This window comes from Sphaeramia orbicularis, chromosome 22 (assembly GCF_902148855.1).
Source record: "Sphaeramia orbicularis chromosome 22, fSphaOr1.1, whole genome shotgun sequence".
In the NCBI taxonomy this organism is placed as follows: Eukaryota; Metazoa; Chordata; class Actinopteri; order Kurtiformes; family Apogonidae; genus Sphaeramia; species Sphaeramia orbicularis.
In genome coordinates this window covers 5857093-5881355 of record NC_043978.1, presented here as the reverse complement: position 1 = coordinate 5881355, position 24263 = coordinate 5857093, and the positions used below count along the sequence as shown (strand labels likewise).

At 37.7% G+C, this 24263-nt stretch overlaps 1 protein-coding gene across 9 annotated transcripts in view; it reads left to right on the top strand.

Moving 5' to 3' along the window:
- The window catches only part of stxbp5b (syntaxin binding protein 5b (tomosyn)), a 62016-nt gene that overhangs the window by 12446 nt on the left and 25307 nt on the right, over positions 1–24263 (top strand). For all 9 annotated transcript variants that reach the window (XM_030126177.1, XM_030126176.1, XM_030126183.1 and 6 more), the window contains exons 3-15: positions 5206–5287; positions 6119–6219; positions 7286–7420; positions 13820–13883; positions 15648–15731; positions 17153–17276; positions 17498–17576; positions 18918–19072; positions 19177–19249; positions 21518–21665; positions 21750–21817; positions 23020–23060; positions 23520–23740. In XM_030126177.1, coding sequence (XP_029982037.1) covers positions 5206–5287; positions 6119–6219; positions 7286–7420; positions 13820–13883; positions 15648–15731; positions 17153–17276; positions 17498–17576; positions 18918–19072; positions 19177–19249; positions 21518–21665; positions 21750–21817; positions 23020–23060; positions 23520–23740 — 1375 coding nt within the window. The remainder of the gene's footprint in view (positions 1–5205; positions 5288–6118; positions 6220–7285; positions 7421–13819; positions 13884–15647; positions 15732–17152; positions 17277–17497; positions 17577–18917; positions 19073–19176; positions 19250–21517; positions 21666–21749; positions 21818–23019; positions 23061–23519; positions 23741–24263) is intronic.

Here is a 24263-nt window from a genome sequence, read left to right as displayed (position 1 = left end):
AGAAGTGCATTTGTGAGGTCACACACTGATGTTGGACAGAAGGCCTGGCTCTCAGTCTCCGCTCTAATTCATCCCAAAGGTGTTCTGTTGGGTTGAGGTCAGGACTCTGTGCAGGCCAGTCAAGTTCATCCACACCAAACTCTGTCATCCATGTCTTTATGGACCTTGCTTTGTGCACTGACGCATGTTGGAAGAGGAAGGGGCCATCCCCAAACTGTTCCCACAATGTTGGGAGCATGGAATTGTCCAAAATCTCTTGGTATGCTGAAGCAATACCAAGTCTGAAGCAAGGTTATAACCATATTAAACCCTATGGATTAAGAATGGGATGTCGCTTAAGTTTATATGCAAGTCAAGACAGGTGAGCAAATACTTTTAGCAATATAGTGTGTGTGTGTGTGTGTGTATGTCATTTTATTTTAGGATTCACTGTGTCTCATTTGTTTTATTTGGAACCTCGAATAAGTGATCTGGTCCAGCTTTCCAAATTTTACCTCAAATTAGATCTCAGGGCAAATAGAAGGTGTTGATGTCTGTTGTTTTGGGGTTTGATAGTACGACAGGTCATACACTTGCCGAGTCAGACTTCCAGACCTTGTTTTACAACGGTTGATGAAATTTACTACTTTTCTGAGTCAGTAAGTTAGCCTTTAGCTTCAGCATCTCTGATATCTTTGGCTCCCATTGCTCAGCACCTTTTATCCATGTATAGTCACTTCTGGCTCGAAAAAGCCAAAATTGTGACACCAAAATTGCAAAGGTCTGGCTTCAAAATGGCGGCTCAAAAACCAATGGATGATAGTTCATCTATCTGTTAATTATATAAAGTCTATATTTCAAGATTTTATTAGATTAAAGTTATTTTTGGTTTTACTAGTGATGAAAAAGAAGAAAAAGGAGTCAAATTATCTCTTATTAAGCAACATTTTTTGTAAAGAGTGTCTAATATACAATACAGAGGATTGGCAACATTGGCTACATTTTTCATTATTTTGCAATTAAAACGAAGCTCAAATTTTTAAAAATTTTTTTAGAAATCCCAGAAACTAAGATAAATTATTTGTAAATACTGACAAAGTGTCATTTTTGCATGTGTGTTCTACATGTGTAAAAATAACACTTAGAGTTCCTGTATGGGTGGTGACAGCTGCATATATACAACTTTGTTTTGATGGTGTGTCAGTGTAGCTGTTATTGCACTTCATGGGTTATTTTGTGGGGTGTTATTGTGTTTCGACCTGAAAAAGTTTGGGAACCCCCTGGTCTAGCAATCACACATTTTTGTTAGTTTTTCCTCTTTTTCTTTGTCTTATGTATTTATTTTTTTGCCATGAAATGTCACAGTCCAGAGTGTCTCAGCATCTTTTTCTCCAACAATCCTAGAAGAAGGTTTACTAATGAGGCTGCGCTAGAAACTTGGACATAAAGTGGAACAGTGTCGCTTTTACCTTCGCCTTACACACCATCGATACTGAAGTTTTTGATCATAGTTGCACTGCTGTGTGCAAGGATGTGCTAATGGTGTGTTTTAGTGTCTTGCTGTGGTGGTAACATCTTGTTTTGAGGTTCATCTTCCTGCTAGCCTAGAGAGCAGCTTGGTTCAGCAGCCTCAGTTAACCTACATACATTGCATCACACCGTATTTAGACGCTAGCCAGGTTTACGTTTATGTACACAGATGCACAAAGGTAGATAAGCAGGCTTTAGCAGTACTTTGTATAAACAGTCATAAAGCTCCTGCTCAGTTGTATGAGTTCTCAGCTGCGCTGCATATGAACACTTTTGCTCTTTAGACCACTGCTTATTTATGCACAACCAGAGGCTATGAAACTTAATGACTCTTCCTCCTCTATTGTGGACCTTTGCAGACATGATATCCATTAATAATTCTGACAAATGTTGAACTGGACTCACTGGGCCAGGAGCTAAAAAAAACTGTACAGAAAGGTCATGGGTGAGCATGAGGTCAGTTGCTGACAGGCTTCTCCTGGCGCCAGCATCAGTCTGAGAGTCTATGCTTTGCCTCTGCAGAAGTAGCTGATGCTCCTGCCGCTGAGCCTGTCCTGAAATGGTCGACTGCAACCCCACCTTAGTTTGTTTAAAGTGCCGAGGGATTGTTTAATCACAGCTCCGTTAATCCTGTTCAGTCCTTTTCATACCTTTGTAGCTCAAAAGAGACTCTAAACACTCCTGTCTGTTGACTTTTTGTTCAGTGTGATCACATGTAATAGTTTGAGAAACTTCTGTGTTTTGTGGTCAACTTGGAGCTGCTGTGTATGATTAGATCTCAAGGTACTCTACTTCCTTTTTCCTCTGCACCAGCGTGCACATTTATTATCGTACTATGAAAATAAGTGCAGACCAGACTTATCACAGTTTTTATTTTTATTTAGCCTTTCAGTTTATGCTTTCAATTTAGTCTACTTATTTACTTTGGTTATTACCCCGCCCCCTGAAGGGGAGGCAAGGAGTATTGTTTTTATTTCGGTTTGTTTCTTTGTTTGTTAACTATTGCTTGAATTCATACCAAATTTGGTTTATACATAGCCAATACTCAGAATAAATGTCATTACATTTTGGGAAAAATAGGTCAAAGTTAAAAATTTTTTATGAATTTTTAAAATCTTTTATTTTCCCCATTTACTTCTAATGGGCAAGATTTCACATGTCTATAAAACATCAATTTTGTTTCATTTTACTTCAAACTTGGCAAATATGTAGAGGCAATTGATATGCTGACATCAGCACATGCATAGACATGATGACATCAGCTGGATCAATGCCAAAATAAGATATAATATGTGCAGGGATTTGTTGTGCCTGGAACCACTTGTTTGTACAAGTTATGTTATAAATTTAGTTCATTTCCCTTTGGCTGAGGGGTATTGTCATTGTTTTGTCATCTGTCTGTCTGTCCGCCTGTCTGTCCATTCAACGACATAATTTTAAAAATTAAATAAATAAAAAATAAATTAAATTAAATTAAATTTAAAAACAATAGAACATTTTTATTGTGGATGCATCTTGCCATGAAGGAGAAGCCTACTGAAAATAGGTGACCTTGACCTACTTTTTCAATGTCAAATGGCCTTGTGCAGTTATAATATCTGAGTACTTTCAAATCTAAATATGTATGTAATAAGTTTTACACAAAGACAATCTAATCTAAATTGTAGGGCAGTAACTTTCAACAGAATCTTACGCTATATTTGGCTGAAGGGGATTAAAAGTGCACAACACGTTTTGTTTTAGTTTAGACTGGCAATTGAGAGGATTAATTTTTAAGGACAATAATAATAATAATAATAATAATAATAATAACTATATTGGAACAAGCCCATCCTCCCTGTCCTCTCCTAATTCCATCTGATTTTGATATTTTCATGATAAGTCATAAGACATCTAGTTTGTGCAATGTAACTGTATCTTTGATAGAGTTAGCTTTACTTTGAGAAATTTTGTGAGACATTTGCGAGGAAATGTATATTATATTGTAGGTAAGGATGCATGGGTGATGAAACAATAATGAGTATTACTGGATATAATTTTCTGTACGTTTGCATGCAACTGTTGCAGGCTGTCAAATGGGATAGTGCACCAGTGTAACATCAATTCTGCTTAATCCACAAAGAAGAAGAAATTGGGCAACACATTGTGTGGTTGACAGGCAGAGTAATCGATAGTCGTCAAAATAAGTTGAAATTTTTCCTGCTAATTATTGATATCATTATTGTTCCTTGCTTAAAATGTTGCAGAGGTGTACTGTACCTCAACTGTTTTAAAAGCAACATGTTGTGGAAACAAATAATTATATGTTTGTATGAGATGGCAATTGTCAGCATGTATGGTTTCATTGTACTATGATTTTATTTTATCAAACATTTCAAGTAAATAAAATCAGGAAAAACAGATGATTTGAAATGTATTAACTAGTTTAGTTTAGTTTATTTCAGACACAGACATAATACAAAACATATGGAAGAAAAGTAAAAATAATAATAATAAATAATACACAAATAAAAAAATCAAATAATAGAAAAAAAATTCTTGTTACTTCTACAGTTTAGAGATATAGTAGCATCTTGGAACTAGAAGAATAATGTGATCGTGACAATAAATCAAATTTTGGCTTGTTTTTTTTTTTTTTTTTTTACAAAATTATAGCACCATCACATCAGTTTAATGCAGCAACTGCAGTTACAAATCACAGAAATTCACAGAGTGCACTGCTTATTAGAAAATACTACAACAAAACCCTGTGATGTATCCTGTTTACAACATGTGCAGAATGTACGTCTCATTTGAGTGTTTGACCACAGGTATTTCCAGTCACCTGGAGTAGAGACAACTCTATGGTCTAGGTGAATGGTCCACAGAAAAGCCCACATTTCTGGTCATAAGGAGAAACATCTATTGTTAAACATTATTACAGAGGATTTCAAAAGGCACTGTCCTTTAAAGCTGACCTTTACAAGGAAGTGTTTGATGGAATGAAAGCGAGAGGCCGTTCAGACCAGGGAACTTCAGACTACTGTTTAATTGGGGTTGCAAGTAAACAGGAATTTTAGTGGAATATTAATTTTCATTCACCATGGAAACTACTTATTTGGTATTTTGCGCTTTAGTTACAAAATGAGTTCTTTCACTGCTTGTTTTAGCCTTGTTTCTGTTCACTATAATAGCTCTGTTAAAGGCTGGTACAGACATTGTCACTCTGTTAATGCACACGCTCGGGTTTTGGTTCCCCTTTAGTTTACAGACAGAACATCTGTTTACTGAATGGCTGATTGATAGGTGTTTGAATGAGCAGATTTAGCAGGAGGAGGATTTTCTGTCAGACAGGGAGGTGAGAGTTAAGTTCATCATGCTGCCGTCACACCGGCTGACGCATGTGGATGAATAAAACAGTCAGGGCCCACTGGTTTTATTTATATCTCACTAGTTTGACTTGTTTCATGTACTTGCCAATCCTTGTTCGGGAATGCAAATTAAGACAGCCAACTTTGATTAAAACTAAACACTTTAGTAAATTAATGACTGACCTGAAACCCCCCTGCATGCTACTGGAAATGATTTAACAAAGTGATTTCAAAGCACCTGCTTCAGCATGATCAGATTGTTTAGTTTGTACAGTGTTTTGACCACTTCTCTTGTGTTCACTTAATTGGCTCCCCCTCAGTTTTCTTTGACTGAGCTGCCTTTCAGCTTTGGCCGTGCTGGTGTGGAGTGCTACTGTCAGCATGAGAGTGGTGCTGCTGTCATCCAGCTTCAGTTCCTGATCAACGAGGTTTGTAGCTGTTACTTTCCGTTGACTCGTCCTGTCCTTTGTTTGGTTTTCTCCTGGTCCTCCGCCTCCTCATTCCTTCACTTCCAGTTTGTCCACTGTCATAAACATTATTCCTGCTACATCCACAGATGAATCACTATGTGTTTTGACATTTTTTTAAACCTGGCAGTGGCTGTGTTTTGGTTTTTTTTTTAACAGTAATGCATAGTTGTGTGCAGTAAAGGACATATCCAGATCTTTTCCTGAGTTAAAGTACTACTAGTATACTTAATAACACTCTACTACAACTCTACTCTTTGTGAAAAAGCTTGAATTGACACGTCAACATTCATTACATTCAACAGCCTTAAAGGTAAATAAGTGCAAAAGTTTTGCCCAGTTGTAAAGGTAAAAACATCTAAACATTGCAACCCGTCTTAATCTGTCAGGTGAAATAATGTAAGTATTATCCGCCAAATTTACACATGTAAAAGTTAAACAAGTCAAAGTGTTTGTTGTGCAGTAAAATGTTAGTGTTTTACTATTACATCAGATGTTTTTGGATTAATTTTACAACTGCATTCATATGTATGTTGTATTTTATTGTTGGCTTTGTTAGTATTGTTATGTTATATACTGTTTTATCAGGAAGGCGATGGTAAAACTGGGATCTGAAAAGGATCTAACGCTTTCAGATGAATGTAAAAAGTATAATATTTGCTTCCAAGATGTAGTGGGGTACAAGTGTATGGTAGCAAAGAGAAATAGGCAGAAGATGGCAGAAGATTTAGATGTTTCCTGTGTCTTAATAGTCATGTTCTGCCCTCTCTCTCTCTGTGGCCCTCCCCACAGGGGGCGCTGGTGAGTGCCTTAGCTGATGACAGCATCCACCTGTGGAACCTGAGGCAAAAAATCCCCGCTATCCTGCATTCCCTCAAGTTCAGCAGGGAGAGGTACTTTAATCTGCTCTGCTTGACGTTCCGTCTGCCCATCTGAAGTGTGAACAAAGTTTGGAAACAGCCCTCACAGCAGACCGTATGCATTGCAATGTATAAATAGCTCGTCATTAGAGAAGGAGAGGTTATGTCATACTGGAAATAATACTTATATGGATTAAGGATGCTTATTTTCTATATTTCATTTTGGTCAGCATACTTATGACTCAGCAGTGTTTCTTGCAGGATGTTTCAACAGCAGGTCTTGTGCCTGAGGGAACCATGAATAATCTACATTTTTAATTAAATATTTTAGGAAATATTTTATTTATTCTGTCATTTTTTTTTCATATTTTTTTTTTCCTTTTCTTTTGAAAAAGCTTTAAACATTCAAATTTTATTTTATGTGCAGAGAGAAGCAGCAAACAATGTAAAAACAAATGTTACAGAGATGTGAGAAGCAAGCTAAAAACTATAGATTTTAGAGAGAAGCAACAATTTAAACTCCAAGTTTTTGGGGATAAGAACTACAAACGAGCTATAAACTGTATTTTACAGAGAAGACAAGGGTGAGGATGACAACGATAATACTTGTAAAACACCTGCAGTAGTGATAATTTCATGTAACTTTAATTCATAGTTAATTGAACTAACTCTATCCTGCAAAATACAATGCGTGTTGTTTTGAGGTAACATTAAAAAATACAGGGAGAAACCCTGGCCCTTCCATCATCAGTGAAACTAGCATGAAATGTCACCTTGAAAATCACATGCGAAGGATGCACTGATATCGGAATAGACACAATAAAACAGTTCCATTTAGTGTTATAAATGAGGAGTATGACCAAGCAGTGAGCGTTTGAGAAGAGGCAGCAGTATTTACTCCACTGTTTTCTCCCACTGATCTATATATAGTCTGCTTCATTAGCGTGACACAGAGCAAGGCCTTTGTAATTAAATCTTAGTCACTCGTTACTCCTTCCAGTTGGACTGGCGTGATTAGGGACCAGGGTGACTCTTTGATGGGAATGAGTCACTGGAATGAAAAGCCTGGTTGTAATGGATCCTGTTCTCCTCTTTGCAGAATCACATACTGCCACCTGCCCTTCCAGAGCAAATGGCTGTACATCGGAACAGAAAGAGGAAACATCCACATCGTCAACGTGGAGTCCTTCACTCTCTCAGGCTATGTCATCATGTGGAACAAAGCCATCGAATTGTGAGTCTGTGTTTCACAAACGAGTCTTTATCTTCTTTATGCCCTTGTGTGTCTGTCACTCGACCAGGGGAAGTCTGAAGTACAAAGGAGCGCGGGTGCCTGTATTTACAGTTACAGTTTGTCCTGTAAACTGAGAATGCTGGAGCTCTGATCAGTCTGTGAGGGAGGTATGGAGGTGGGGATTCTGCCATGCCAGAACTTGTGGTTGAGACTTCTGGAGATGTTTACAGCCTGATTTAAGAAAACATCTGTGATAGGAAGTACCCACTTGATACCCCAGTGGCTTATTCTGCGTCATCTACTCTGTCATGACAACAGTTAGGGATCACAGAGAGAGCATTACGTCACATCCTGGTGAACTGCTTTATATGCCATTGCTTTTCCTGCAGGGTTCATACTGCATATATATATATATATATATATATATATATATATATATATATATATATATATATATATATATATATGTATATATATGTATATATATATATATGTATATGTATATATATATATATATATATATATATATGATTGAATCTAATCTGGGCTTCCTGGTTATATTAGCAGTACACATCAGGGGGGATGGGGATATGGGCAAATTGTTCTCTTATAATATATGTCATTTCATATTACAGTTAAAGGTGTCACAGTATTGGAGCTGTCATCCAAATAATTATGATTAATAATGTTATTATATATTCTGTTAACTTTATGCCACCATTGTAGTTTAAGTCGAATAACAGTTTAATCATACACTTAATCACTATGAAGAAGAGCAATTTACTAGCATAGAATTCACAGGTATAAAATGAATTATACTGTCATAATTTTAGTCTTTTGTTAATAGAACCTGAACATGTGTTCTGGCAAAAAAAAAAAAAGACATAAATGTTCAAAGAACATTACCGAATTACTGGACCAAACTCATAGCAGAAGAAAAAGGAAACACAGCAAGGCAAAGACATTAAAGAAGCAACAAAAAATGAAGAATGATTTGGAAATATTGATCAGATTTGTTGTTTGTTAGTTTTTCTGTTTTATGCATGTGAAAGAAAACAGTTATCTCAGTTATATAGTAAAATACTACATCATTATTTGAAACAATATTTGAATGTTTTGGAAAATCTACAAGAATCAAATTGTGTCAAATAATACTTCAAGTAATTGAAGTAATACGATGATCATGTAATAGAATATCAATTGGAATAATTGCGGTAGGGGGTTTATGTAATAATTCTGGCAGGTTTTTCCCTAGGTTTCTATGGGGCTTAGCTTCTGGGATTGTGTTGGACTGGGTCATAATGACGTGTGGTCATTAGAGTCAGAAAACCTGATATTTTACCAAAAACCACTTGTTGTCATGATTTGATACCAAAACATGTTATGTGAATCCCTGCAGGTTAATTTGTTAGGTTATTGATTAACCAAACACATTTAGTGAAGAGGAATTCTTGACTTGAATAAAAGGACTTGCATAAATCCCCTAGCCTAGAAATGTTAAAGCTAGCTAAGAGAGAGGGAGGTGGAGAAAAGAAAAGCCAAACTCAGATTCCAGAGGTTTTCCGCTTTCCTGACGTTTTGCCCTCATAGTTCAGTTACTACATCCCATATAGGATACGCCACAACTCATTGCACAGATTTCAGGTGGGGGGGTGTCATCATCACTTCCTGTGAGCCAGACTACCATGAACCCATACTTAGGGGAGTCTTATTCACTGCAGGAAATGGCACTGAGGTTCAACATTGTGAAAAAGCAAGCTTTATCCAGTAGAAATTGTCGGTTCACCTACCTGAGCTAAAAAAAACAACAAAAAAAAAAACTTAATTTCAGCTAGTGACTGGCAGCTAAAATTGGACGGAGTATATGAAGGTGTGAGTGAAGCCACCGGTGAAATCTGATAAATTGCTGTTTTAGATCTGGGAGTTGAAAGTGTCAGAACAGCAAAGTACGCCATCAGCTCAGATAAATGTCTCAGAAACAGTGAAGGTGAGATGGGAAATGATTTTGGCTGTCTGACTGTGAGAATGTAGACGGCATGATTAAAGAAAAAAAAAAGCTCTTGGCTATAGTGTGATATTCTGCAAATAATGGTCAGACATTTCTAAACCGAATATATTCAGTCTTTTAGAAATGTCTTTTTTTAAGCACAGTTTGTGCTCCAGAGCTTTTATCTGTGATGACTTTTAAGTTTTAGGTATAGTCATTTTAATCCAGCTCATTGTTTTTGTAGATGTATCTGAGTCTAAATGCATATGGGGATAGCTGTGTATTTACAATGACATGAATAATACAGTGATGCTGTTAGAGACAGTAAACATACCATAAAGATGATAATTAGTATCTCTTAAGTTTTTTTTTCGTATTGATGTTTAATCATGTTATTGGTCATTACCGGCGGCAGTTCATCTTCCAGTCCATCCCTGCCTTTTTTATTCACTGCTCCATCTCTGACTGTATTGACTCATCAGCAGCAGTGAGATCATTAGCCACTGGAGCCAGATCACATTCAGAGGCAGTAACACTTTCTTTAGGCCAGACCTTCACTTCCTCCATGGCCCCTTTGCTCTGTTGCCACGGTGATGCTGTCTCCACATGCTATAATCTCTCGTAGACCCTCATGTGACCCTGTTTTCTCTCTCTCTCTCTCTTTCTCTCTCTCTCTCTCTCACTGTTTGTCTCTGCTGTTTTTTGCAGTTACACATTTTCTCCTTGCCTTTCTCTTTTACTTTTTGAATAATCACTCACTAAGATTTTTCATCTTTCTGCATGTATGTTCCTCCACACTTTGCTATTCCTCTAAAAGCTGCTGGGCATCTATAATGTTTTACTCGTTGAGTATATGGGGTGGGTGATATGGGCCAAAAGCTCATATTACAATATAGAGAAATTAGAATCCTTGATTTGAAATTGAGAGTAGAAACATTCCAGAAACAGGATAACTCTATTTTCACTCTTCAAACACAATATGATATTAAACATACTGGGGCTGCACAATATATATCGCAATTTTTTATTTTGTTATCATGATATCAATACTTGCGATAGACATACCGCAAAGATTACTTAAGTTTTGATCAAATGTAGGCTACGTTTTATGTGCCGTGCATTGACACTCTGAACGCCAACATATTTGACCAATCAGATGCCGTCATGCTGCCAGAGGTGCCTGCAATGTGGAGAGAGTCGTGGTGATGGCTGATGGTAGTGGGTCAAGCGAGGCAAACAAGACCCCATTCTGCAACAAATTAGTGGTCAGAATAAAGGTTACCAGTTTACGTTGAGACTATGCAGTTGGAGTTAAATGATAATGTTTGAATGTATTATACATTTTGAATGCTTTAAGTTGTTTTCAGGATTTTGTTTATTTCAATTTAATTTTGTTTACAGTAGCAGAAAATGTTTTAAAGGGGCAAGGTGATTTATGGCCAGTATTGCAGGTGTAGATGCAGTTTTCACAATAAAGATAATGTTGGAATGGAAACAATGCTTGTCTTTTTTTAATTGTCTGTATCAGTCTGTAGCCACTTTTACACTGAGATCCCAGAAAAAAGGCAAGATGGTGATCCCACCTTTTTTCCAAGATTGACTGATTTACGCAGACAAGCCAAAGGAGTAATAGAGGTGAGACTGGCTGGACTTCTACACAGTGGACCTGCATTCTGGAATCAAAGGGGCAGTGACGCAGTGCTCATTTTTAAGGAGGCACTGGCATGGATTCTGTGGCCCGTTGCTGTCGGCTTCATGCCCAGCCAGTTTCATGCCCTCCGCAGTGGGTTTCCTGCCCCAGGTGAAAATGACACATAGCTGCAGAATCCATGCCAGTACCTCCATATGCATCTGCTGTCTCTCCCATGCTGGGGGTCGCCATCATCAAAACATCACACCTTGGTTGCAGAATGAGAGGTTTTCCTTTTCCATAGCGTTCCGGAATCATGATCCCACCTTTATCATGGCTCTGTTACTACCTCCAGAGGTGTTACAAAGCTGCGATAAAGGTGGAACGAAATGATCCACCATTTCATTTACACAGACGTCGTTCCAGAATAAAGGTGAACTATTCCCACAACAGTAGTGCTGTATAAGTAAAGTGGGCTAATGTTGGTAGCAAGAAGAGTGAAGTGAAGCATTAAATACATCATTATTGCAAGTCATATCATTATCGCAATATTCAATAATGTTATGGCATGTTTTTTGTAATATTGTGCAGCCCTAAAACATACTGCTATTTTCAACAAATATCTCTCTTTTGGCACATTATCAGATAAACAGGAGTACTTCCCAGGAATTACCTAGACTGTGGCAGCTCACTGTAGTCTGGAACTGAAGCTTAATACATACCAACATAAAATCATCCTTAAAGTTGCATTTTGTATCATTACTTTGCTAAAGACTAGCTCACTGAGATTGTTAAATGGTAAACTTCCAACAGGTGGGGACAGGGAGATGTAGGAACATGTAGAGATGTAGGAGATGTAGAAGCTGGGGCAGCACCTGTCATCCGGTGATGACCGGACCTGTGCTGCTTGTTGGGGGCGGGGCATGCAGCACTTGGGCTCTTTTCTAGACTTGGACCCGGAACAGGAGAACTAGTGTTCCAATCTTCACCACTTCACCATCATGGGCGCATTTAAAAAATGGATATCTTTGTCCACTGGTGCGAGTGTGTTCATCTGGTCACGTGTGTGTGTGTTTGTCTTTGTGTGTGTGTTTGCGCTCAGCGGAGTTCCACCCCCAACACAGAGGAGAAGAGGCAGAAATGATGTGCCGTCGTGTAGATAAGATAAATAATAAAAGGCTATTTAGTTTGTTTAATAAAAGGACAAGGTATAGACCTGTTCTATAGGAAAGGTGTCTTTAAATGACTTCTGTTGTGATCTGGTTCTATATATCAAATGAAATTAACTTGATGCTGTAGCTCCCTATATTAGGGGGGCACCCCACCACCGTAATATAATGGCAGGGAAAAGACTAAAGTCATTTGACTTGTTATTCAATCAATCAATCGATCAATCGATCACTCGATCACTCAATCAATCAAATTTTATTTATATAGCGCCAAATCATAACAAAAGTTATCTCATGACACTTTACATATAGAGTTGGTCACAACCACACTCTAAGCCAATTTACAGAAACCCAACAGAATCCTCCAGGAGCAAACACTTCTGACTGGTGACAGTGGCGAGGAAAAACTTCCCTTTAACAGCAGAAACCTCGAACAGACCCAGACTCCTGGAGGATGGCCGTCTGCCTTGACCAGTTGGGGTTAAAGAGAGAGAGTAAAGGAAGAGAAAAGAGAGAGACTGGGGGAGAGGGGGAGAAGGGGGGAAGTAGGGGGAGACACATGGATGCAGTTGATGCACAGATAACTGAACTACAACCTCTATGGAACTATATAATAAACACTATCATAACTATATGGATAAGTGAGTGAGTGACGATGAAGGAGGAGAATGGCAGGAGCACAGCAGCAGGTCCAGAGATGATCCACGAAAAACCTGTGATGATCCAGGGAAAACCTGTGAAGCGATAAAGCACAGAGACTCCAGGGAAGAAGTCAAGTCAGTAACATGTATTCACTGGAGCGTAAATAGAAGAGAAAATTAGGAGAGAAAAGGTCAGGGAGGACGAGGAGCAGAGAGGAAGTCATAGAGGAGGAGGAGCAGAGAAGAGCTCAGTGTATCCAGATGAGTCTCCCAGCAGACTAAGCCTATAGCAGCAGAACTAAGAGCAGCCTGAGCTGCCCATTGTTATTATTGTAACTTATTTACTTCAACTTCATTGGAGCTGAAGAAAATACATTCAATGAGTGGTGCCAGGCACAACAAACCCCGCCCCTCGCACGTATTTCACCCATTATAAGTAAATGGGACGATTTTTAAAAAATGATGAAAAATTCAAACTTTGACCTACCTTACCCAAAATGTAATGACATCTATTCTGGGTCACTGACAATCTATAAACCCAGTTTGGTATGAATTGAACCAATAGTTTTGCTGCTAAAGTGTTAACAAACAAACAAACAAACAAACAAATAAACCAAACCAAAAGCAATACCCCTTGCCACCCCCTTCTGGGGGTGGGGTAATAACGGTCAAAGAAGAATGATATATAGATGGACCCTCCACTTGTTAGAGGGTCCAAAGCAAATGAATGAAACTGAAAAGAATCTCATCTTTGTAGGTTATGTTTGTATATTTTAATGTATAAATATTAATAACAGCATCTATAATACTCCATGAGGCAACCGTTTCTTTAAAGTACTGTAGTTGCACACCCTCTGAAAAGCCAAATATGCCAAATTAAGATCATCTATGGTATAAAATCATCAGCTGTTTTAAAACAGATTTCTTATTTAATCAGTTTTCTTCTGCCTCTGTCTTCCCTTACTTGCACAGATCCACCAAGACACACCCAGGGCCTGTGGTTCACATCAGTGATAACCCAATGGATGAGGGGAAGGTAAGGAATATGGAAACATCATCCTATTTATGGGTTTACAGCTGATATTACAGCCTAGATCATGGGACAACTCTTATTTCTTTCTCTAGTGCAGATAACATAATATCAATATGCATCCTCCAGTCACAGTGGAAATTGATGGCAGAAATTATTCAGCTAATTAAAACATCATAATAGATGTCAGGTTTTCATATGTTATAATTAACCCTTTCATGCACAGTGGTCACTCCAGTGGACAGTTCTTCTCCAGCTGTTCTCTTAAATATTCATGGGTTTTATTGTTTTAGATCCATATCAGCCAACACAGTGGACACTTATGCACCATCCCAAACACTGACATTCATACAATTACTGGAACTTTGCTGCTCTTGATAAACCTGGTCTGTAGTAACATGGTTTAGTGTAAAGCAATTGCTAATTGTTATTAGATTGTAATTAACAAACTTTTTTTTTTTTTTGCGTATCCACCTGAAACCCAGCAATGCATTTTGTCCTCTGTAGGGGACAAAAGTTTGACAGGTTTACTTAAATGATGTCCAATGCAAAGGACAGTCCTTTAAAAAAATTAATCAATAAGTAAAAATAATTAAGAAAAAAAAAACAAAACTGTTGCATTATGCAGTTTCCAATCAAGAGATTTTTTTTAATGTCAAAAAGCTAAAACTGTCAAATTCCTGGGTCTCAGGAGGATATTACCTTCATGAAATGAGTCATAACTAATATTAGAGTATGATAAAATGCAATTTAGTGGCATTAAAAATGTTTTTATTTCATAGTTTTCACACAGTATATCACTTTCTGATGATGATTTTTAAATAAATGTTTCTCTTTGCTTCAAAACTTAAATACATGGTGTCCAGCTGAGTAGACATTTTTGTAACTCCACGAAAAATAGGTTCATAAAAAAAAAAAAAAAAAAAATCAATTGCATTATTTTTTTCATGTCTAAAGAGGAATAAAAACACTCAAGAAAAAAATATTGACTAAGGTTCTCATAATTCATGCATGAAAGGGTTAAACAGTGAGAGTTTCCACATGAACTGATTATTTTATTGAAAAATGCAACAGTTTCCATTGACCAATGGTTCCCTTGGTTAATCTTTATATTTTTAATTCTCTCTATGTCTGTATTTACAGTGGCAGTGACAATAATTTAATTTAATCTTTACAGTTATCTTTAATTTAAAATTCCAAATTAATCCTTGACTAGGCACGGTATCAGTGAGCAGGAGGGTGTTGTGCAGCGGGGCGGGGGTATTATCAAGCTCCACCTACTTTTTCCACTTGTTTTTCTTTGTTTTCCACTTCAACCTCTAGAACAAAGCCCTAAGAGTATAGTTACAGATGACTCATCTTCAACCTGAGATACAGTGACGGCAGTAGCTATGTTTTCTAAAATGTTGAGCACACTTGAAACAGTCAGGTTTTGGTCAGTCAGTCATGTTTCGGTGCTTTATGGGAGTATTTGGGATGATACTGGGGATCAGTCACGTCAGATAATGCTTACTATATCAGAACTTATTTGAACTAATTCTTTTAATTTCCCATAATGTGCATTAGATATTTTTGAAAAGGGAAAAAATTCACCTCAAGTGAACTCTTGTAAAACTGAGGATGTTTTTTGAGTTTACCATCGCAATGCAAATTCATTAAATACATTATGTGAAGTTGTGTGGTATCTGTGTTCAGTCTGTGTGATGTGCAGAAGGTGGTTTCCCGGTCATCAGCTGCACCATGCTTTACCTCTGTTTCTTATTGTTGCAGCTTCTGATTGGATTTGAGTGTGGGGTAGTGGTGTTGTGGGATTTGAAGTCCAAAAAAGCTGACTACCGCTACAATTATGATGAGGTAAGGCATTATTTTTCTCTTGCCACTCAGATCTTGTTTGGGTACTAGTACTTTTAAGGTACTTTGCACAGGGGTTTCTCACAGGTCTCTGTGCCATGTTTGGTTTTTGTTAGTTTTGCATAATCTTCCCTCATTTATATGTGATACAGCTGTCTCACTCAAATGTTTGTAAAACTCAGAAAGGGTTATGAAAATGAAGGAGTGAGAGCTACCTGCTGCAGCCTCTGAGCCTTCATCGTCATCTAGATGTAATTATAAGGCATGGAGATTATTCGTAAAAAATAGTGAAAACAGGATGACATTGAAATGGTGCTAACATTCACAGTATCGATACAACCTGGAGGAGTTTAATGTTGTCGGCTACAACAGAGGACACCGTGCTGTATGCGCCACTTCGAAAGTCAAGTTAATTGCACACTGTCTGGTTAAATGTTTGTGCATGTTAGAGGTATTTTCCCTTGTGTTGTAATGGAAGCTCTGTGACTGCTGCAAATGGCCCTAGTGTCATCTGTAGTGGTGAAATTAACCATACTTTAGAGCGCTTCTGAACCAAAATACTGAAATGATGGAATGATGCATTTGACGTGATGACGTTGTAGAACCAAGAAGTGGAATCACTAGGCAAGCACACTAATGATTCCAAGGAACTGAGCTATGGGGAACAGGTTCTCTACAAGAACCAGTTCTCGATTCCCATCCCTAGTCATGAGACCTGAAATTACTTAATTATTGTCACAGTAGAGAAGATTTTGGGCCTTTTGTTCTTACAAGTCAGTTTAATATAAAAAAGCTTTGTTTGCTTGTAGACATGACATTACTGTTAGTATATAATCTGTCCAATAACGTTAAAACACAATTTTTTATGTTTTTTTTTTTTTTTTAATATTCATTTACATAGCACCTTTCAAAACCAAAGTTAAGATGATGTATCTGTGCCTCTACGAATAATGAAAAATTTAAGGGCGCAATATTTTCTTAATGTATTCTGATTGTTTTGAGATTAAACTCTGAAATTTACAGGAAAATGAGTCAGATATTCTGAGGAAAAAAGGGGGTATATTTACTACAAGGTATGTTTTGTAATTATATTCTAAAATTAAAGTCATAAATTTGCAAGAATGTGGAAAAAATAGGAATCCATATTTCGTATAAATACAGTAATGTGGTTTGGCTGATGGGGCTGTGGACGACTACAACATGATAGACTGAGGTTCACATCCCTTCTGTGTAAAACGGTTTTTCTTGCAGCTGCAATCACTTTTACAGTAAAAACAAAATAAAAACAGAATGATATAAATATGTTGTAGATAGTTTCATCACATCTTCTCTGTGCGAAAAATGCCACATGATGGTAATGAGTCATGTGAGGAGGTTCAAAGAATATTTAAAGCAGGATACTGATGTGCTGCTGCGTCTCTCAGGCGATCCACTCAGTTGCTTGGCACCATGAGGGGAAGCAGTTTGTTTGCAGCCACTCTGATGGCACTCTGACCACATGGAATGTACGTGCCCCAGCCAAGCCTGCACAGATCATCACACCACATGGTAGGAAATGTTGTATACACGCTGTTGTTTTGTTTATATACATGCACACGCATTTTCATGCCACCTGTGTCTGGAAAAGAACATATTGCAGATTTAAGTCCCTTCGTGGTTGAATATGTTAAAAACACAAACAGATGTATCTGTGCTTCTATGTGCAGTATATGTTGAGTGCACACACGTCTATAAATAAATGCATTTTTTTCACATTTGACCTCTATCAGGAAAGCAGCCTAAGGATGGAAAAAAGCCAGAGCCATGCAAACCTATCCTGAAAGTGGAGTACAAAACAACCAGAGCTGGGTAAGTGTGATGGTGACCTGCAGCAGATCCCCACCCATCCGGTGTGTCACTGTTTCTGCTTGGAACCCATATCCTGTACTCAAAGTAGCCCTTCCTGTTTTTCTTTCACAATAGCATAGATGTAACATGCCTGTCCTGTTGGCTGATGTCAACTATGTGAAAAACTGGAGAGGCTGCCTCATCCTGTATAAAGCCCTTGTCCACCTTCTCTGGGCTGTTGTAGCAGGGTTTTAATGAGAATGCATTTTTATTTCTCTTTTTTTAAGAGACTTGCTAAGATGCAGCAAGTACAGGAAATTTGTGCCGAGTATTTAAGCCACAAAACGAAAATCAGACCTCCATAGCTTTTACATGCATCAGTCAGTATCCAGTGGGACCTCTGTTCGCACTTAGTCCAGGTTGAGAAATTTAGGGTTCACCTGTCTTGAACTTTCTTCACCTTCTGGTATATTATCCTAAACTTCCTCCAGAACTTCCCAGAGTACATCTTTTGCTCCTGTCTTTTGTTTTTACTGGGGCTAGATGATGCCACACACAGAAAAAGTATTACTTTGTCCCAGCTAAAAAGTGCAGTCTGGCAATTTAAATAGAATTATGTGGTTGAGTCTTGGTCATGTACACAGCACGGTCAGAAAAAGAGTTTCTGGTTCACATTCTTTATTCAGTTACTGCAGTAACTAATATATTTCAGCTGCAACAAGTTCTTTAACCCTGACTGATGCAGTGAGTGGGTTCTCTTTTCTGGAGCATCCATCAGTTTGATAGAGCACATAAAAATGAGACTGTGTTTCAGTGGATAAAGGTCATGTGATCTGGTGATTTCAGATTTACTCAGTTCCAGAGTGATGGGTGCATCAGGATGAGAAGAAGGGTGCATGAAGTGATTACCCATCATGCCTAGTGCCCATAATACAAGCCTGTGGGGGCTGTTATGATTTGTTTGATCTCAGTTGATCAGGTCAATGTTATGTCTCCAAAAAATGATGGACATAAATGTTGTGGCTATGCATTAGCTTATCAAAACAATACCATAGTGAATATTTGCTATCATCAAAGCTAAAGAAAGTCCATCAAAGTATTAATGTGGCCCTTTTTTTGACCAGGCTGTGTATGTTAGCACACTTCCAATCAGTCAAAATTTTTCAATATGTAGAAAACATGGATTATGGGAAGATTAGTGCAGTAAAGCTCATATTGCCCGGAAAACCAAACAGAACCACTCCTTTGCCCGTTTGTTCTCATTTACACTGACTGTACCTTCTGGCATCACATCAAACTGACAATTGCCTTAAAAATAAATAAATAAAATTAAGACATTGTGTGCATGTTTTCTGACCTCAGGGACCCATTCATGGTCCTGTCTGGAGGTCTGTCTTATGACACAGTGGGGAGGAGAGCCTGTCTGACTGTGATGCATGGTAAGAGTACTGCTGTCCTGGAGATGGACTATCCCATTGTTGATTTCCTAACGCTGTGTGAAACTCCATATCCAAATGGTGAGCTATAACTCTCTTTTTTTAAATGTATTTTAAATAATACCATTGCGCTAGTATGTATGTAGGTCATGTGCTTCTGTCCTTGTATTGTTTTTTCCACACAGACTTTCAGGAGCCTTACGCTGTCGTGGTCCTCCTCGAGAAGGATTTAGTTGTAATAGACCTCGGACAGATTGGGTGAATATCCTGCTTTCTAAATGTGGTTTAGATGGAGACAGAATATAAAGCACACAAACTGTATTATACTATGTGAGTCACCAGAAGTGCTGTTATGATGTTATATTGATCATTTTTAGTACACTAAGGACAATTGCAATTGCAATTAATTTTGATGGATATACAGGAGGAAAATTATTCTGTCATGATCCATAACTGGAGCTGAAATCATGAATGTTTATTGGATACACCATTGAGCTGTCAATTACTTATGTCTGTTCCTAACACTATTTTTGAAAGATTCAGTGAAGACCAAAATGCCAACTTCAACAAAGGAAATAGCTTTTAAGTTGAGCATTATTTTTCCCTTTTAACATAATACTGCTACTTACTTTTATCCTCAGATGTACTCTAATATCAAATATCAGCCTTTTCTCTTCCATGGAAAATTTGAGTATTTAAATGCCGTTGCTGTATTTACATTTCAAACCATCTTTGTAGCAAGTGCTCCACACTCAAAAGGTGATACTACAGTTCAAATCCATTTAATCTGACATGTAATATGCAATCCCCATTTTCAGAGTTGTTTTCCGCATTTTCTAAAACAGATCAAAGACTTGAATTGGTGAGTTGTTAAATCACTTGAACTTTTATCTACCTGAAGATAGTACCAAAAAAAAAGACTTTAAATGTTTTCAATGACCAACTTGGACTTTGTAAATATGAAGAAATTTAGATTTTAATGCCTGCAACATACTCAAAAACTTGCAAAGGGATATGATCAGACTGAAAAGTTTAAATATATATAACATTGTGTCAGACTCCACACTTGGTTCATGGCTAACAGATGGGAAGGTCATGATCGGATATAAACCCGACATCAACCAAACATGGGTCCTGACTCAACACTTTGTGCTAAAAACTGCTTGTCAGTCAGTTGAAAAAGAATATTTCTAACTAAACTGCAACAATTCACAACTTTTCACCTTCTACAGTACATAATCTAGTGAAAAGATTCTAGAACTGCAAGGAAATCTTAGCCTGTAAAGGCCAAGGGCAGAATATGTGTGACCTTTGACCTTCAGGATTCATGACATTACAAATTGTTATGCTACCATGATGAATATAGACACGTGGGCTCAAAATCTGTGGTTCTTAACACACTCCACCACCGCATCCAGAAATGCAACTGAAGTCTATTACACAAGGAGAACTGTATCAATGCTGTGCAGAAACAGAGTTCTCAAGGGTTAAAAATCCTGACCTCCTTCTCTGATGGAATGTAAGACAGTGACGAAGCCACATTTGAGCCTGTTTGTAGGAAAAACAGTTGCAGGGTTCTACGTGTCACAGATGAAAAAGCCCACCCAGGCTGTTATCAGTGAAAAGTGCAACATCTGTGATGGTCTGGGGCTGCATCAGTGTCCATATGTCTGACCTACATATGTGTGAGGGGACCATTAATGCCAGGGCACAGATTGGAGTTTTACAGAGACGTACGCTGCCAACAAGTCCACATTTTTTCCCTGACGTCTGTTGACTTGAACACCAGGTCTCATTCTGCACCAGGTCCAACGGTGTGTCTTCATAGTCACAGAGTGTTAGTGATGGACTGTCCAGCCCGTAGTCCACATCTGTCTCCTTTGGAAAATGTGTGTTACGGCTGGTACAGATGGTAGAACGGGTCATCCAGCAACCGAAGGGTTGGCGGTTTGAATCTCGCTCTGTCCTAGTCCTTGGGCAAGACACTTCACCCTCCTTGCCTCCAGTGCTGCTACTCACACTGGTGTATGAATGCGTATGAACGTTCGGTGGTAGTTAGAGGGGCCGTAGGCGCAGATTGGCAGTGGATACAAATGTAGGTTACCACCACCAGAGTGTGAATGTGTGAATGAAGGAATAATAGATCCACTGTGCGCGGTTTGAGTATGCGTTCATAGAAAAGGGCTATATAAATCTAATCCATTGTTATTATTATTATTACATCATGAAGTTGACAGTGAGACAACAGCCACTATGGACTGTAAAGCAGCTCAGGTCTTGGAAACACCATTTCTTTGTATTTTTGTCAGTCAGTCAAATTAATATTTGCAGATTACATAGTTTTTATTGCATTGTAGAAAATATTGCATCTTTTATAGAAATGGGGTTTGTATTTGATAGATTGTGTAACATCACTGATTTGCATAAAATGTAATCACTGGCGTCACCAAGTGCATGTATATATGATGATACTCGTATTTATCTTTTATTTTTTTACATGTCCTCCATATCACATTATCTTGTCAGATACCCAATATTTGAGAATCCCTACCCTTTGACTGTCCACGAGTCACCAGTTACCTGCTGTGAGTATTTTGCTGACTGCCCTGCTGAACTTATTCCTGCACTTTACTCCGTCGGCAGTCGGCAAAAGAGGCAAGGTTATAGCAAGAAGGTAGGTTTGTCTTCTTTGGAGTGAAAAAGTGATTTTTGGTACGTGTGTATTTTTAATTTAACAATGTTGTCTTTATTTCCACAGGAATGGCCCATCAGTGGAGGAAACTGGGGCCAAGGAGCACAGAGTTACCCAGAAATCATTATCACTGGGTAAGAGAAATGAATGAATTAATCAGCTTTTTATGGAAAGAGGTCATTAGTTTGTTGTCGAGGGAACTGGGGCAATGTTAACTTAAGGCAGTGGTTCTCAATCTTTTTCTGGTGGACCCCCTTTGGAGGACAAAAAATCTCCAGGGCCCCCTCAACCCCAACAACATTGGAACAGTGGTGCAAAATAACTTTTATTGAAGGAAACATCAATATTGTAACAATACTTTTTGCTTTTCCTTGAATAGTTTTTTCTTCAAATTAAAAATAACTTAGATTTTTGTTTGAATTATACAAATAAACTCAACCAGACTGCTCTCTGAACCAATATTTTTCCAAATAAAATAGGAAATGCCCAATTATCTCACAACTGTTACAGCTAACAATATCAGTGGGTCAGTGAGCCCATTTAAATTAAACATCTCAGAACATTAAAGTGAAAACTGTGCAAAGACAAACATTGCACATGTTTCTTTTCCAGTCCAGTCCTTGTCCATTGTCCAAACCTAAACTCTTTGTCTAGTCTAGTAACAGATCACTATGGCAGTAGATTGGTTTTGTGTATGTCCCTAAAATGAGTCCAGAGTGCTCCAATGCTAAAACATTACTTCCACCTGATACATGTTCTAACCTGAAGAGAAAAAAAAAAAACACCCAGGAGTGATCCCATGCACCACAAAAATCAAAATCTTACCAAGTGTATTTTACTTATTTCTTGTCAGAATATCTCATCACACTTAAAATAAGACATAATCACCTAAAGAGTAGCTTGTAAGTGAGATATAAGAACTTAAATAAGATAATTTTCACTTGTTCCATTGGCAGATGTTTTGCTTGAATTAAGCAAAAAAATCTGCCAATGGAACAAGTGAAAATTATCTTGGTAAGATTTCTTGAAATAAAATGTTCAAGATCTGTTGTCTAAAAATAAGTTCTTATATCTCACTGAAAAGTTACTCTTTAGGTGATTATGTCTTATTTTGAGTGTGATGAGATATTTTGACTAGAAATGAGAAAAATACGCTTGGTAAGATTTAGATTTTTGCAGTATGCCCCCCTAGGGGGCCCACCCCACAGTTTGAGAAACACTGACTTAAGGTATAATGCAGAAAAACATGTCATCAACCTATGCAAACATTGTATTCTCACAGTAAAAGAAATGCCATCTTTTTTTTAACATGTTTTCTACCCTCCTCCAAAACCAGACATGCTGATGGATCTATAAAATTTTGGGATGCTTCGGCATGTAAGTAATTTTTCATATCATATGTGTTTATGTAATTCTTTAGGACAGGGTTATGATTTTAATATCATGAAACATTTTTTAAAATGCAAAAAAACCCTAAAGTCTATGACTTGTTTACATGTGAATCCTTTATTTAATTGAAAAAATACACACTAAAAACCTGAATCTATTTAATTCAAAGCTATTTAAAAACAAACCTTAAAGTGAATTTATTTATAGATACAGTGTACACCGTTTTAATACATATATCCATACACCAGCCGACACATTCTATTCTGTGTTTCATGAGTCAGATTTTTAGTGGTGGAGAAGAATATGTCTGTGATGTTAAGGCCATGTATGCACCTTCATCTCAAATTCATTCACAGTAAAGAATCAGTATTTGTCCTTTAAAATGTCAGTCTTTTTAAAACCTTGTGTTTTAATACATTATCTGGATTCCTCCTATCCTTTTTAAAGTAATGCTTCAAGTGCTGTACAAGCTGAAAACTGCCAAGGTGTTTGAGAGGGCCCGAGGGAAAGAGGAGAAGGGAGGCACAGACATAGTGGAAGAGGACCCGTTTGCCATCCAGACTTTGTCCTGGTGCCCCGAGAGCAGGATGCTCTGTGTGGCCGGAGTGTCCGCACACATTATCATCTATAGGTTCAGCAAACAAGAGGTCAACACTGACGTTGTGCAGGTAAACAACTGGTAAACAACTGGTAAAGGTTGAAAGAAAAAGATTTATGAAAACAAATCCTATAGTGTTAAGTTGAATCTTGAGCAGTTTCTATTCATATCTGCACCAAGGTTAAAATCAGTTGTGTTTTTTATCTCACTGGCCAATACACCATGAGCTACTGTGAAGGCACTGTGTCTGGCATTGTCCTCTTCATTGTTGTCGTGGTCGGCATCATCTTTGTTAGCGTCATCTTCAAACATGTTCTCCGACGAAACTACTGGTTGGATTCATTTCTAATTTTTTATGTAGCTTCTTTGGGGCAATGTCTACAAAGTTTGTTCACAGTTTTTAGAAATTTAAATTTTTGAATCTTTGACAAATTTTTGGAATATTTAAAATGTGCCTTTACTTATAATGGTCCATATTTTGATGGTTTATAAAATGTAGATAGTTACAGATATCAATATATTTACTATTGATCACTAATAGAAGTCATATATGGACTTTGATTGAATGAGTTCAGTTCTCCTCCAGTGAAAGT